Genomic DNA, 15,026 nt, shown 5'->3' on the forward strand with positions numbered 1-15,026 from the left:
TATGTGACCGTTGTCAGTTAATTTCTTTAATGATATTGCTTTATGAGCTCCTTTTGAGTACATTTGACTCACTCATCCTCTGAACTGAACTGTAATTGTACCTTGCACAGTACACGTTTTACTGGTCCCCAGTTTAAACATCATCCTTTGTAGCCAACAGCAAACCAGTCCCGTATCACCTGCAGAATGGTATGGAAGGATGCTTTTCTGCCTATTTTGAGTTTTATTTTTCTGTTGTGTTTCACAACATTTCTAACAGTGATTTTTTTTAATTGTTTGCTTTGCATGGAATGTGAATTCTTTCCATTCTTTTACTTGAGAAGTGGAAAGGATGGAAATCTCTTAAAAGCAGAGGATACCTTGACTATGGAGCTCCAGGATTGTCAGGGAGCCTCCTGTGCAGATGTGATATGTTGAGCTACTTTAAATTTGCTGTCTCTTTTGATTGAGTAGGTGTCAAACTAGGAACATCCATTTAATTCTAAATTTAATAGTGCCCTTTGTATCCTGCTTATTCCTTCTGCTCTTAACATGGGTGGCTGCATAGGTAAGTAGACAGCCTGTTCAGTGCCCATCATAAGTTGTTATGAGAATAAATTGAAACGGGAAGATATAAGAATATGTAACTGAATATCAGCACCCATAGCTACTGGGTTCAAAATTACATTGATTTAATAGAACAATTTGCTGTAACTGATAGCAGCAATTTTGTGTCCTCTTCATATCACAGAACACTGAGTTTTGTGCTCTGCCATAAGACATCAGTGTCTGTGGAATACTTGGTGGAAGTGAATCACAGGGGAAGTATTTTTTCCTCTTGGGAATAACACTGCCATTTGTTTAAAGCAGATGGCAAAAGGGATTAAATCACATGGCAGTGTGATACCAAGGCAAAAAATACGTCGTTATATGTCATCCGCAATTAGTATATTTCAAGTAACACTTGCTTTTCAGCTCTGCAACATTAGGGTTTTGTTCTTCTGTTACTAATTTTCTCTTCTCAAAATACTTCTTATTTCTAAACGTAACCACAGTAGATGCAGTGGTATTGCATAACCTTTTAATTAAGGCAGTTAATGATGTACTGTTTTTTTTTTTGCACGCTAATGTAAGTACAGAATTTCCTGTGCAATGCCTGTCTGATTTTATTATTTCTAATATCTTCCCACTGAGAGCTCATTCATTAGGAGGGAAGTTTAAAATATTGCCATGTCTTCAAAATGATGAATGGAATGTAAAGGTTGTCCATCCTCTCTTTTGGGGTACTGCTGGAATTGGTGTAAATGTGTACATCGCACTGAGAGGTGTCTTGCCTGCAGACTTCATAAGCAACAGAATGATGGCCAAATCTTTCTCACCTTGCTTGTATTTATGATTCCAGCAATTTCAGTGCAGTGTTTTTTGAATTCAGTGGAATTACTGGCATTAGTGAGTTCAGAATTGTGTGGACTGTCATCTTTTATACGCAGATTTATTCTTTACTTAAGCAAGGTTGTTTCAATGGATTTGGGTTACAGAGAACTGTAGGGGGGAGAGAAGCAAGTTTTGAAGCAGAAGACACGGGGAGTCATTTGCCAAAGGACTGCTCCTTCTGGTTTCTGGTCAGGCAGCTCCAGCTCAGAGTTGTGCAGAGCTGTGACTTCAGCTGTAAGTCCAAAGGGAAAGAGGTGATCTCTGAGGAGAAGCAGGCACAAAACGATTGTTAATTGTTTGAGGTCAGGAAGAATCCTTGGGAGGTCCGTGTTTTCCGTAGGTAATGTGAGCTGTGGGTGGAGACTTGGTTGGGTGCCCTGCATTAGTACATTAAAAATGTTTTTTATATGGTTTATTATTGCAGTTACAACCTGAAATAGATTAACAAGTATGAATAAATAATCCATCCTAGTGGCTGGGAGAAGCTGTTTATAGATGATCAAATTTTGCAAGATACTGAGTATGCAAACACACCCAAGAAAATCATGTAGCTGAATCACCAAGTGTATCTGTCTGGCTTATTTTGAAAAGGACAATCTCATTTTAATTATTTAGTATAATACTTTACATATTCCAGGAAATGGCCTGTAGCATGTTGTGTAAAAGTAATGAAGTCTCAGTAATATGAAACCACCTTAGCAGCATCTGCTGTTAAATATTTATTGAGAAACTGGGGAAGATTGTCTGTCTGTCTGTCTTCTATTGGCACTAATTATAAGAGCATCTAGTTGCCTTCCACATAAATTATATTGGCACTAGCCAAATTGCTAGGGGAGATTTCATGGAGTATCTTGTTCTGCCTCCCCAGATGCTACAGAAAATTTTCCAATAGGTGTAAATTTTTGGTGGGGCAGTAGAAAGGAGGAGCCTTGGTGCTGGAATGGAAGTTTTTTTTTAGTTTAATCAAATAAGAAGATCTGCAGTGGTAACCTGCTGAGATTCCTTGAGTATTCTCTTGAAGTGTTCTTTAGAGCTGGAACATAAATGCCACAAAAATCAATGTGATTTGGATATATTTGCTTAGGGTCTACCATACAAAAAAATCAAAGAAACCCATGCACTTTGAAAAGTCATTGAATATATTCTGTGTTAAAGAATACATGACAGACAAGGCATCTTGTAGATTTGGCAAGGATGAAAAGCATTTTTTTTTTTAATTGAGAATGGCAGGATAGTTGTTGCTGACAGCAATAACTGCAGAGAAGATATCTCCTGTGCAAAGAAACTTGCCATTATAACACAGCAGTGGGATTGGAAGGGGGAGAAAGTCCTGAGAAAGGCTTCTGCATTAAAGATGGGCAGTTTTAACCTGCCTCCCAAAATGAATGGAGGAAGGTATTTTAAAATACAGCATCACTTTTTCCTGCTGTGGGGAAACGGCCTGGTCTCTGTAGCAGTGGGATGGGACCAGGGCAGAGCTGAAGCATGAAGTGAGTGGATGGGAACGCACTGAAGGGAGCTACACTAAAGCAGATCTGGGTCTACAGAGGTGGTTCTGTGGGACTAGAGATGAGGAAAACCTGTGGCAAAGGCAAAGTGGAAGGAGGTGGTAATGAATTCAGGCTTATAAGGCCAGAGTTGCCCGTAACAGCGATAAGTGGGAGCAGAAAAAAGAAAAGTGGACCCAAGTACTTTCAGTTTATTTGAGAAAAGCACTTGGCTGAAGGGATGAAGGCACATGGGTTTTTTGATAGTTGTGCTTTTTTTTTTTTTTCTGGCTTTGATGTATGGTCTTCCCTATAGCTTATATGCCAACTGTTTTCACAGCAGTTAGATGTCCACAGAGTGGTTAGCAAACAATTAAAAAGGGCAACTATTTCAAAATATTTGATCACACCCTGAAACTTTCTGTGCTTACAAAGCAAAACTTGTGGAATGTTTAGCTGTTCGATTCTTGCTGTTTTTTAATTGACTGCAAGAAATAAACGTCACAGTCTACACTTCCTAACAACCAGATTTAAAACAGATAAAAGTGGTTGACTCAATCTGCAGTCAAAAATTAGTGAATATTTCCCTGTCTTTTGAGTTCAGTGGAGAGCAATTACCTCTGTGACCATCAGATAAGAGGTTTTTTTCAGATACTTACTCATAGCAATGACCATATTTTTTCCTGTATTAATCAATAAAGAGGAGCTTCTGTTAAAGGTTAAAATTACCATGCAATTGATTTGAAACGGGTGCTTTGCCTTATTTTTGCTTATGCAGCAACTCCATATATTGGCTTAGTATTCTTGTACCACTTACTCAGTTTTGATCCTGTCAGCTTTTAAGAGTGAAAAATGATGGAGCTGGTCTATTGTTGGGAAACCGCTGTATAAAGCCAAGGTGCTTAGGAGGTGGCTTGAGAGTGTTTTATAAATGACATGGCCCTTCATTTGTGCCCTCCTGTTTCTTCAGGAAAATATTTACTAAGTTCCAGATCTTACTCCTTTGTGTTGCACCTGAGAGAGTGGCCAAAAGCTGGGGACAAAACTGATTGTTTTCTAGGGACTTTGATTTAATGTTTATTTCAAAGCAAACTTGTAGTTTAAAACAAAACAAAACACAACACCATAAAATACAAGGTGAGGTTAATCAGCACAGTAATGCCTACCTGTGGTAACAGACAGCTCTAGAGAATAGTTTTGATGTGTAAATGTCCCGTTTTGTTTCAAAGGGAGTAAATTTGTGCCAGAGACGCTGTTTTTTCAGGGTTAATGCTGTTTCTTTGGGAGGGAAGGAAAGCAAGCTTCATGACAATGTTTTATTCTTAGGGTGCAAAGTGGGGATGCTGGCAAGGAAGGCATGGGGTTCTGCTTACCAGCAGCAGAGAGGTGAGCTGGTTTCATCAGCTGTTAAATCTCTGGGAATTGAACTTTCCATTTCTCCAGCAAGCACTCAGGCTGGACCTTTCACCACTGGCTGCAGTTTGTTGTAGCTTCAGTCTGCTGGTCGGGTGTCTTCTGCAGATCATGGGATGGGGGGAAATTGCTGCAGCTTGCCTTGGATACTTGCATTAGGCTCCTGAAGGAGGAGGCTCCTAAAGGAGGAAGCTCCAACTGTTTACCTGTTGCTGCTCGCTTTTATGATCAGTTGGGTGGATGGGTCTGCCTCTGGAGAGGTGCTGAGGGCCACGTGGAGTGGTGGCTCTGCAAAGGCAGCTGGTACTACCGTTCTTTGTGATCCTCTGCAGGAAGGGTGTTCTTGGCGTTTTACGGTTATTTTCTCTTGATCATTTGAGTGCAGCTGTGTTTAATGAGCTGGAAAAGAAGTAGGTCAATAAAACATGTGTTCATTGTTAGCAGAATACCTGTTGGACCATGTGTATGTCTGTAATTGACCATCTAAAGCTTCAAAGCTTAGCACAAAGAAAGCTTAATAGGGAATTCATACCTAAATAAATTAATATTAAGCAGAAGCAGAGAGCTGGCAGGCAACATGCCCTGCCAAGGTGAGACTGTGGGTATTTAAAACACAGACAAGTTATGATTTCTAGTCAGACCTATTTTTAAGTCCCTCATTGATATACATTAAAAAACAGCATGCCAAAAATAGTTCAGAAGCTGTGTGCTTTAAAGTTAACACAAATGATACTGTAGCCATGTAAGTAGGTTAAAATTTTAAATTATTTTGACCTAGGCTAGGGCATGCTGTGAATTTGTTGTTAGAGAGGTATCACTGACAGTGTCTGAGCTTGAGATGTTTTTTCAATTTTTTCTTTGATATCACCCATGTTAGAAATAGTGTTTGCTGAGCTTTAATAAAAGAAGAGGGCTGCATCGTCATATGACTTCAAAATCTGATAACATAGGTATCAAATAACTGAGTTGGAACCATTATGAAGCTTTATGAAAAAGCATTTTCAGTGGAATAATGTGGATTTCTTCCTGGCCAACAGTTTGGTCAAAATTGTCGAGACCAAACTTCTCTAAAGAATTATGAGGCAAACCCAAAAAAGTGACTCACATTGTTTTATCGAACCCAAGAGCTAAACAAAGAGCAGAAAGATGTAGAATAAAGATGTTTTGAGCAATTTTACCATGATCAAAAATCCAAAGAACAGACGTGAAGAATGGGGGTAGGTGTCAGACCATCATCACAAGCTTTAGATTCTTTCTGTTCTGTGTCTCCTAACAATAACAACAACAAAAAAAGTCACCAAAATCTTATGGGTTTAATTAACCTAGGTTCTGTTATGACCTAATTGATCACCTGCTTTTTGTGAAATGACCTCTTATTCGTGAAAGTACTTATTTGCCTGAGAAATGCAGCTGCCTCTTTTTCCTCTGGTTGGGCTGGTTACAAGTAAATAGCAGCATTAACATTCTCAGATTGCATTCCTGTCTTAGTGAATTGAGGCTCCACTTTCCATGGTTAGCTTCAAGGTCAAAATGTTTTCCCAGCATTTTGCTGAGACCCGGTGTCCTGGTTATTCCCTCCATGGGCAAAGGGCTGTGCTGCCCCAGCACACCTGATGTTGGCACATGTTGTTCAATTCCTCCTACCAACTAGCAGGCTCACAAATAACTGAACTCCCAAAAATGGGAGATTCATCGCAAGTCTATCAATGCAATATCCATCACAATAGTCTCTATCAACTAAAAATGCAATCAAAACTGATCACAGTGCCTTTTGCCGGGAGGAAAGGGAACAAAGCTGAGATGCCCAGAGCTCCCTGGAAAATTACCTCTTGCAAAAGAATCTGCACAAAATCACTGGGAACATCCTTAGAGACAAACAGCTGCCCTAGGATTGCTGGTGGGGACTTTCAGTGGAATTTAAGGGAGTTAGGCTGCCATTTGCTATTGAATTGTGATGGCAATTGAGAGCCTGTCTCCCTTGGATTCTTTTGAATATCCCAGACCTGGTAGACTTAGCACTGTTTTTTAGGTGTCTGCCCATGCTTTGCATTATGCATGAGTGCCGCCGAGGGGATTAAATACAGCAACTCTGCCATTTCATATAGCTCTGGCCTGAAGTTGATGTGTCAGCTGTCAGTCCAGATGAACTTGGTATAAAAACTGGTACTAGTTGTTAGAAATAAATGGTCAAACCAAAAACTAATTCTATCTACACCCCACCCCCTCGGGAAAAAATGGCTTTGAGAATCTTTTAACATGTTCATTGCTGGAGGTGGAGCAAATCTCTCTTTCTTTGGCCACAAAGATGGCCAACACGTGACACAGATCTCTGAAAGTCACAGCAAAGTCATTGAGTGTGTATGTGCTGTTTATGCAGCCCATGTAATGTTTCCTCTTTCCTCTTTTTCTTTTTTCATTCTTTTCCCTTGTTTTTTTCTTTCATTTTTTCACTCTTTTCTTTCTTTTTCTTTCTTTCTTTCTTTCTTTCTTTCTTTCTTTCTTTCTTTCTTTCTTTCTTTCTTTCTTTCTTTCTTTCTTTCTTTCTTTTTCTTTCTTTCTTTCTTTTTCTTTCTTTTCTTTTTCTTTCTTTTTCTTCCTTCCTTCCTCTTCTTCCTTTCTTCCTTTCTTTCCTTCCTTTCTTTCCTTCCTTTCTTTCTTTCTTTCTTTCTTTCCTTTCTTTCTTTCCTTTCTTTCTTTCCTTTCTTTCTTTCCTTTCTTTCTTTCCTTTCTTTCTTTCCTTTCTTTCTTTCCTTTCTTTCTTTCCTTTCTTTCTTTCCTTTCTTTCCTTTCTTTCTTTCCTTTCTTTCTTTCCTTTCTTTCTTTCCTTTCTTTCTTTCTTTCCTTTCTTTCTTTCCTTTCTTTCTTTCTTTCCTTTCTTTCTTTCCTTTCTTTCTTTCTTTCCTTTCTTTCTTTCTTTCCTTTCTTTCTTTCCTTTCTTTTCTCTTTTCTACTTTTTTTTTCCTCTTTTTTTTTGAAAAGCCCTGAGTACCCAGCCTGGCCTGACCTTAGATATGACTCAGCTTTGGGCAGGAGGTTGAACCAGAGACCTTTTCAGATCCTTTCCAACTTAAATTATCCTACGATAAAATTGGGATCAGAGCTGGAGGAGAAAGGGCTATTAGAAACATAGACACTTGAGAGGGTTTTGTTGTCTGGATTATTTCCTAAGGCCTGGTTAAGCGCCGAGCGATCTTCCCATTCTTTCCGTAACCATCACTGTGGGCACTTCAGGGTTACCTGCAGAGGTCTTATTCTCCGGGGAAAGAGAGGTGAAGGAGAAAATCTGTGGCATTTATTTGATGTGGAAATGATTACACCCTATGACAACAGTAAGAAGGTGAGAATCAATGTGACTAATATTGTTTACTTGGCTTTTGTACCACCACCAGCCCCCAGCCCAGGATAACGGGCTATGTTTGTTTTGGTATGTATTGATCTCAGATTTTGCAAATTCCTTTGCTTTGTCTTTCACCTTCTGAGTGGTTTATTCTATGCTGCTAATCCTGTCTCTTGGTGTTACAGGAAGGGTAGGATAAGGTAGTTAGGATGCGTAATGCCACTTTTTTCATTTCCCATACAAGATTAGCATGCTTTTAGGCAGGAACTGTCAGTTCTCTGAATTTGGGACCAGACCCCGAGGGTAGAACTGAGGTCCACGTAGAAAATCCCATGTAAGCTGGTCACACTGGCTGCAAGCGTACAGTATGGCTCTTACTGATATACTTAGGTTGCCTAGAAATGTATTTTGGGGGCTTAAAATGTTTGTCTACCTTTGCCTGATAGCTAGCCTCATTGCACTGTATCTATGCTCATGGAAAACAAGGAGTGGGGGGATTCGTTTTTAACATTCGGTTTGGCAGTATGGAATGTTCATGAGGCAATTTGTAATTTCTTCCAGAATCCTACTGAAACAGCCTCCAACTACTTTTGAGAAAATTGGGGGTGAGAGGGAGCAGGGAATATGTTTATTATTATTATTATTATTATTATTTAAATAAAATTACCTTGACTGAGGGGAAAAAAAAAAAAAGAGAGAAAAAGCTGGATGTGAGTGATGCTTATTGTTGAAGTGCTACTACCAATCATTTAATACCGAGCCTCTAGCTTCACTGAAGCACATCCTGCTTTGCTGGGGAGTTTGGCCAGCCCTAGAGTGAATGAGCAGATTTTTCTGGTGTTTATTTTTGCCTGGCCGGGCAGGAGGGGTGCAGGCAGCATCGCTTTTGGTGATGTGGGCACTGGTCTGGTGGGCGCACTGTTGAGCTGAGCACAGCCAGCCCTAGCATCACCCCCACGGCACCACGGAATAAAGGAGCAAATAAATGCTAAATGTAAGAAAGGGAAAACTGCAAAGCTCGTTTTGTGTCTAATGTTGGCAGGGGAATTAAGATCGCGGTGGAGGAGGCTCTTAAAAAGGCAGATGGTCTTTATTGACCTAGCTTTAAATCCTTTCCGAGCCCTGACTGTCTGTCACAGCGCTGCAGAGAGGAGCTCGGGACTGGAGCTGTTGCAATGTTCATGGGTGACCCTGTGCTGCCTCTGCTAGCCTGGCTGCCTGCACAGTGCTGGAGAGTTTCTGGGCAGCCCCTTTCCAGCAGCAGCTCCCTTTGCCTGCTGTCCTCTGCCTTGCTCTTCGCATGGACTCTGAGGACAAATGGCTTGTTTTCATGATTTTTTTTTTTTTTAAATATTTTATTTTGGGCATCCTTAGTCCTTGAGACTCTTCACTAGCCAGCAGGTGGTGCTTTCAAGCCTGGTTCTTCCTTCTTTTGGAGGAGCATTTTTAAAGAGCTGTCTGCCTGGGGCCAAGGGCAGCTCATCCGCCCCATGCTGCAGGGGAGCTAGGGGAACCTTTTTGGGTGCTGTTGCTGCTCTGCATGACAAGAGCCCATGCTGGCTGGCACGTGGGTCGCCCTACAGCAGATCCCCTTTCCCTTTCCCCTTTTCCTCCTTCTGAGGCTTATTACTGACTCCAGCCGCTCTTCCCGCCCGTCCCTGAGCAGCTGGTCCCCCGTCACGTTGCTCTGCCTCCTGCGAGGCTGGCTGGTCTCCATTCGGGCAGCCTCCAGCAGGGCACCTGGCAGGCTGGGGACCTCAGCCCAGGGACACACTGCTTTTTGAGAGCCTGTGCTGTGCGCGACACAAAACACAGCCCCTTCCCTCATCTGCCGGGTTGAGCAGGTCCTTCCTACTCTCTGAAACTGCTGTCACCCCCAGTGGTGGCAGGGCTGGTGCCTCTTGGATGGTATCCTGCTGCTCAGGTTCTCAGGGTGCAAAGGATTAAAGAATAAATAAAGAGAATAGAAAAAAAACCAGCTAAACTAGCAGTAAATCACTTATTTCAACAGTGACAGCATTTGATTTGTTTTTCCAGAATGCTGTCAGTTTTCACTGCATAGCTCTGTTGCTTAGTGTTGTACCAGTTAATGAGAAATGGTTTGGAAACAGCTACTATTTTAATTGGTGAAGCAATTACTGTTTAGTTTTGATGGTAGAAAATAACTGTGTAAGGTGTTTCTCTTTCTTTTCTAGGTTTCTTCAAATTTGTAATTAGGCTTCTCCAATTATGTACTTCATAAACTTTGGAAACAGATCTTTCAAATAAGTGCTTACTGCATGATATTCTTATGCACATAACTTTGTCAAGATGAATGGACTTGCAGGACTTAAAAGGAATATTAATGTGGGCAAAATTACCCAGAAATATAAGTGTTCAGAGGCTGAAGACTCTTTTTACTGAATAAATAGAAGCAAACTATCCAGCTTGCATAAAGACAAGCAGATGTAGGATATTTCTGGTTTCTTGAATCTGAGCCTGCAAATCATAATCTTTTTCTAATACGGCTATTACAAAGAAATAAATGCAAATATCAACTAACAGAGCAGGACTGTTCAAGTAAGGGAGTCCAATCCTTCTGTGTTAGATATTGCAAATCCAGAGTCAAGACTTGTTCTGGATTTTCATTGAGGCCAAAACTTGATCCTTTAAATCCAGTGTAAAAGAGTAAAAGAAAGGGAACTTGGACTTCATTTTACTACAACCCCAGTATGACCAAGCACTGCTTGTACGTAAATACCTTGCCCTGGCACCCACCCTGAAATCTCAGCAGATGGTACGGTGTGCCTGCAGCTTACACCAGGCATGAAGCACCAAAGCCTGTTTGCTCCCCTTAGCTGGGTAAATATCAAAGCAGAGAACATGCTGAAGGCAGGCTGTGATATGACATGTTCCCACATGCCTGTCCTGTAATCTTCTCCCACCACTCTAAATGCTGGAGAGCCTGGGCTTTGCAGGGTGCCAGGAAACTTGTTTTTCTGTAAACTCAGTGAACAAGACTGGTGAGAGCTGTGTGCATCACAGGAGTGCCAGCTGTGGGCAGGTGACATTGTAAATTGCCACCATTTAGAGTGACACAGTGTGTAAAAAAAAAACAAGTATCTCCTTTATAACTGATTTTTATTGCACACGTGTGAGAAGGGGTAGAGACCGGGGCAGGCACAAAATGGCATGAATGAATGACAGAAAGCCCAAAGGCCCCCCAGAGCTGGGTTTGCTTGCTTCTGGTGTTAACCGTGGTGACTGTGGCAGGGGTCCCAAGCTCTGCTGCTTCTTGTAGAGTTGTTTTCCCAGAGGTATGAAAGAGGTGTTAACCCTGTTTTAGTAGTAGGGGCAGGTTGGGCTGAGATTGCAGTAAAAAGAATGGACCAAATATTGCAGCACGGCCATTGCAGACTTTTCTCATACGTAAGTATGATGATACATGCTCCCTTCTCATGCATCTTGTTTCTACGGCAAATGCTGATTTGTAGGAATGAAGATGTAGAAGAGCAAACTACAGTGGTGTAGCTCCTGATGTCCAGAAATGGTACAGACATCTGACTGGGAAAGAAAATCCAACCTTTTTAAAAATTTATTTATTTATTGGAATAACCCATAAATCATTGCAGCAGCCTTCAAAGCTCTGCTGGGGAAAAAAATAAAAAAATAAAAGTACCTGGTTCACTGCATTTGCAGGAGAAAATTGGGAAGATAACAAATGAAAAGTCTTTGTGAAGTAATTTTGTAGCATTTGGTTACAAGTACTATCTCCACAGCTAAAAGACTGAGACAAGAACAGGGTAGGTGTTTTGCCCAAAGAAGCACAGATAAAACTGGCAGAAAAAGCTGACTGGTTATAAAGCTATTACATACTGCAAGTGCAAGTCCAGTAGACTTTTACCTGGGCTTTGCTCACTTGATTCTTTTGCATACATGAAAAGAAGAATTGCAAATAAAATTCTGTGTAATGATGGAAACTGTATTAATTTTACAATTGGATTATCTTGCTAATAAAGGTACCAATTATGTACTGTACATTTCCCTCCAGCACAACTCTGACAGCATTTATGCCTGTCCATTAGTGTGTGTCTGGTTGGCAAAGTAAGGGTAAAAATCTATTTTATTGTAAAATAGTGACACTGATCAAGATCCTCGGATGACAATGGAAAGACTTGAACAGATTTCTGTAAATTTTGGCAACCTACCTCTCACCAGGCTTTTGTATAGTTCAATAGTACAGAAATGTTTTATTTTCTAGACAGACACAAGATAGGAGATGGTACTTCAGCACACCGCTAATTAAAAGTCAAAATTTGCTCTTAATGATTGCACGGGCATGGAATAAGATGCATTGTCACATGTCCTTCTTTTGTGTGTTACAGATTTAAATGCCTCACAAACCCAGGGTCCCCAAACAAGCGGTCCGAGCCATGGATCCATCCAGACACCACAGGTTGAAGCACTGCTACTGAACCACCAGCGTGAGAGCCTGCAGGACATGAAGAGTGGAGACAGAGGAGAAGAGAATATTGTTTACCTCTGACGGCTCATTTTCTAATCTCCGTAGCACTTTAGAAATATAATTGTGTTTGCTTTTCTAAATGTCTGTAGTTGCTCTCTGTATGACCAAGTGGCTTTAAGGATAGTATTTAATACTCCAGGCAAGATTTTCCCAATGATGTATACAACAATTAAGTTATTTTGAAGCTTTTAAAAAAAAATAATTTATGATTCTATTTCAAGTGTTTTGCAAGAAGTGGGTAGCAGGGGAGACGTAACATTTTGGAATTGCAAAGACACCATCAAGAGCTGTGAATGCAACTGTTGCTTTTCTCATGAGTCCTTTTTTTAAAAGAGCAAACTAAGAGAGATGGGCCAGCTATTTGTGATTTCAGGGTATGAATCAGCAACCTTCTAATAATTGTGATATTACATGAGAAGAGAGCAGTGTAATAATAATAGCTGTAATCTTTCCTGAAATGTGCTATGTACATTAACTATTGGGTCATTTTCCTTATCCCTTGGCTCAGAAGCTGCTCAGAGGAGGGTGATTTTTGTGGTCTCAATGTAATTGCTATAAATGTTTGTTCATGTCCCAGACCTTATCAGCATTTTGGTACTGTTGCCAGGTTCTGAGTAGAGATGCTGTAAGTCAGTTTGCTATTGTACTGGAACTGTACCTCATGTCAGTAAGTGCCCTTATACATTAAAATTTACCAGATGAAGCCTCATTGGACAAAGGAAAAGAGAGGGGAAAAACAGTAGGTTTTTAGTTTAATCCCTTTGGAAACTTTGCTGCTTTTCTACATGGAGCCAACTAGTTTCCTGCTTTCAGGTTCACAGGATCATCAGGCTGTTAGGCAGTAAGAAACTGGGACCTGTTTTGTGCTTTTTTGTCTTTCAGTAATCTTTGTACACTTTATTTGAATCAATAAAATGCTCTATGTCTGTCTGCAAAACTGTCGTGTTGATGTATTGCTGGGTCCTCCAAAGAAGTTTGAAAACAGAAGGAAAAAATTAACATAAAAACTCCTTGCCCAGCTCCTGCATTGGTGCAGCGCAACCAAAACCGCACTGCAGGCACCTCGGTTGGCAAAACCAAGGATGTACCTATCTGAGTAGGTGTATCCTGCAGTGGTGCAGCAGGAGCACTCTGGATGTGCCCCAAGCATCGTAGGGTTTCCATTTTACCCTAAACTTTGCGTTGTGCAAAATCTCTTGCAAGGAGCAGAGGTTTGGATGGTGGAGGTTGTGGAGGCTTCTCATCCAGGGTTGGCAGGCTATTGGGAATATTAAAAAAAAAAGCAGTGCTTTATGAGTTGCTTCTCACTGCATTACCAGGATGTCTGTTTGGCTGGTGTCTCGGGCAAACAACTGAGTGACTGATGTTCTTGATAAGTAGGTGCTGATTGCCTGCTGGTATTAATTGGTTTCCTATGTCATTGTGGAAAGATTGGGCCTGCAGAGGTATTTTCCAGTTTCTATTTCCAGCCTTCAAGACTCCTGCTCATCTGACAGCACTTCTTTGCCATCTTCATATAAGAGGAAGAAAAAAACTTTCTAGAATTTCAGAGTGTTCGATGTGCTTTACCTTTCACAATTAGACTAAAATTAAAATGAGAGTACAGCCTCTTGATAGGGATCCTACAGACCAAACCTTCACTGTTTTACTGGTCAGCAGTGAACCTGGATTGCTATCTGGACAGCTTTTTGGTAAATTTCTGAATAACCACCCAAGTTCCTCGAGTGTATTATGTCTCAGCATATGCACATTGCCCAGCAACTGGTGGAAAACTGGGAAAAACTAAGAAGTTTACTCCACAGTTCCTTACTCTGCTTTTTATTATGCCTTTGCCGCAACATCTGGTACTGGTTACAGTCAAATCCAGGCTGCTGGATGGATAGCTGCTGTCCCAACCTGGTGTGGGAATTCCCACCTAAATGTCTTGCAAATAGGAGAGAAAGAGATGATTCTGCTTCTCTCATCAATTTTAATTGAGGGGTTGGGAGTCAGAAAGTGGCTAGCCAAGACTTCAACTGTTGGGCAAATTCCTCAAGTCCCCTAATATCAGGCAGCATCTTATTTTGCTCACCTGTGTTTACAGTAAAACTTAAGACACTTGGGGAAGGCAAAGACAGGAAACAGGTGGCCTCTAGATTTAGGTATTTTAATTGTAGAACATGTTTAAACTATAGGCCAGTATGGTCTGGGCAGGTGCTCTTTGTAATAAGATGTATTATGCACCCCTGAACTCTGTCCATTATTCAGGCATTTGTTAATACTCAGAATTTAAATGCAGCCCCTTTAAGACAGCTATTTTAGCAGGTTGTGTTTTTGTCTTTATCAGGCATGTATTAATGATTCCTCCTCTTTTTTTTTTTTTTCTTTAATTAGAAAAATGTATTTAGAAGTACTTCTCTCCCTCACCTTCATTATATTATTTTGAAGTGGGTATATTTGCATGGCCTGTTATATTTATTTCTAACTCATCCTGCGTGTTTTCTTTTTAGCTATGCTTGTCAAGGAGTCTTGACTCTGAAAGCTCAAAATTGAATTTAGTCATTCACTTCAGTGTTGACATGAAAAGAAGCAGTTGCTGCACTGTAAATCTCCACTGCACTGGGTGTTTCTCTTTGTTCCTTTTGTTTTTATTAGAATTCTTCCATCATTTAACAAAGTAGGGTTTCTTCACTGCTATACTTAGACTTTGTACAGCACTTTCTCCTTAATGTCATTGCATGCTAGTAGAGCTGCCATATCTAACAGCTTTGAAAGATTTTTATGGAAAGTCTCAACTAAACTTTGTTCAGCAAACCTATGAAGATGATAAAGAAAAAAAAATTAATGAAGGGCTCAAGCTTATGGTCCCTTAGACTTATGCATTCCATCATCT

At 40.6% G+C, this 15,026-nt stretch overlaps 1 protein-coding gene across 9 annotated transcripts in view; it reads left to right on the top strand.

Moving 5' to 3' along the window:
* Positions 1-13,091, top strand: part of ARHGEF28 (Rho guanine nucleotide exchange factor 28) — a 126,718-nt gene extending 113,627 nt beyond the window's left edge. For 8 of the 9 annotated variants that reach the window (XM_083819010.1, XM_083819013.1, XM_083819014.1 and 5 more), the window contains one exon: positions 12,015-13,091. In XM_083819010.1, coding sequence (XP_083675136.1) covers positions 12,015-12,175 — 161 coding nt within the window. In that variant the 3' untranslated portion in view covers positions 12,176-13,091. The remainder of the gene's footprint in view (positions 1-12,014) is intronic. The other variant, XM_083819016.1, reaches the window with a different exon arrangement.
* Positions 13,092-15,026: the final 1,935 nt, after the last annotated feature.

The sequence above is a fragment of the Anser anser genome, assembly GCF_964211835.1.
Source record: "Anser anser genome assembly, chromosome: Z".
NCBI lineage: Eukaryota > Metazoa > Chordata > Aves > Anseriformes > Anatidae > Anser > Anser anser.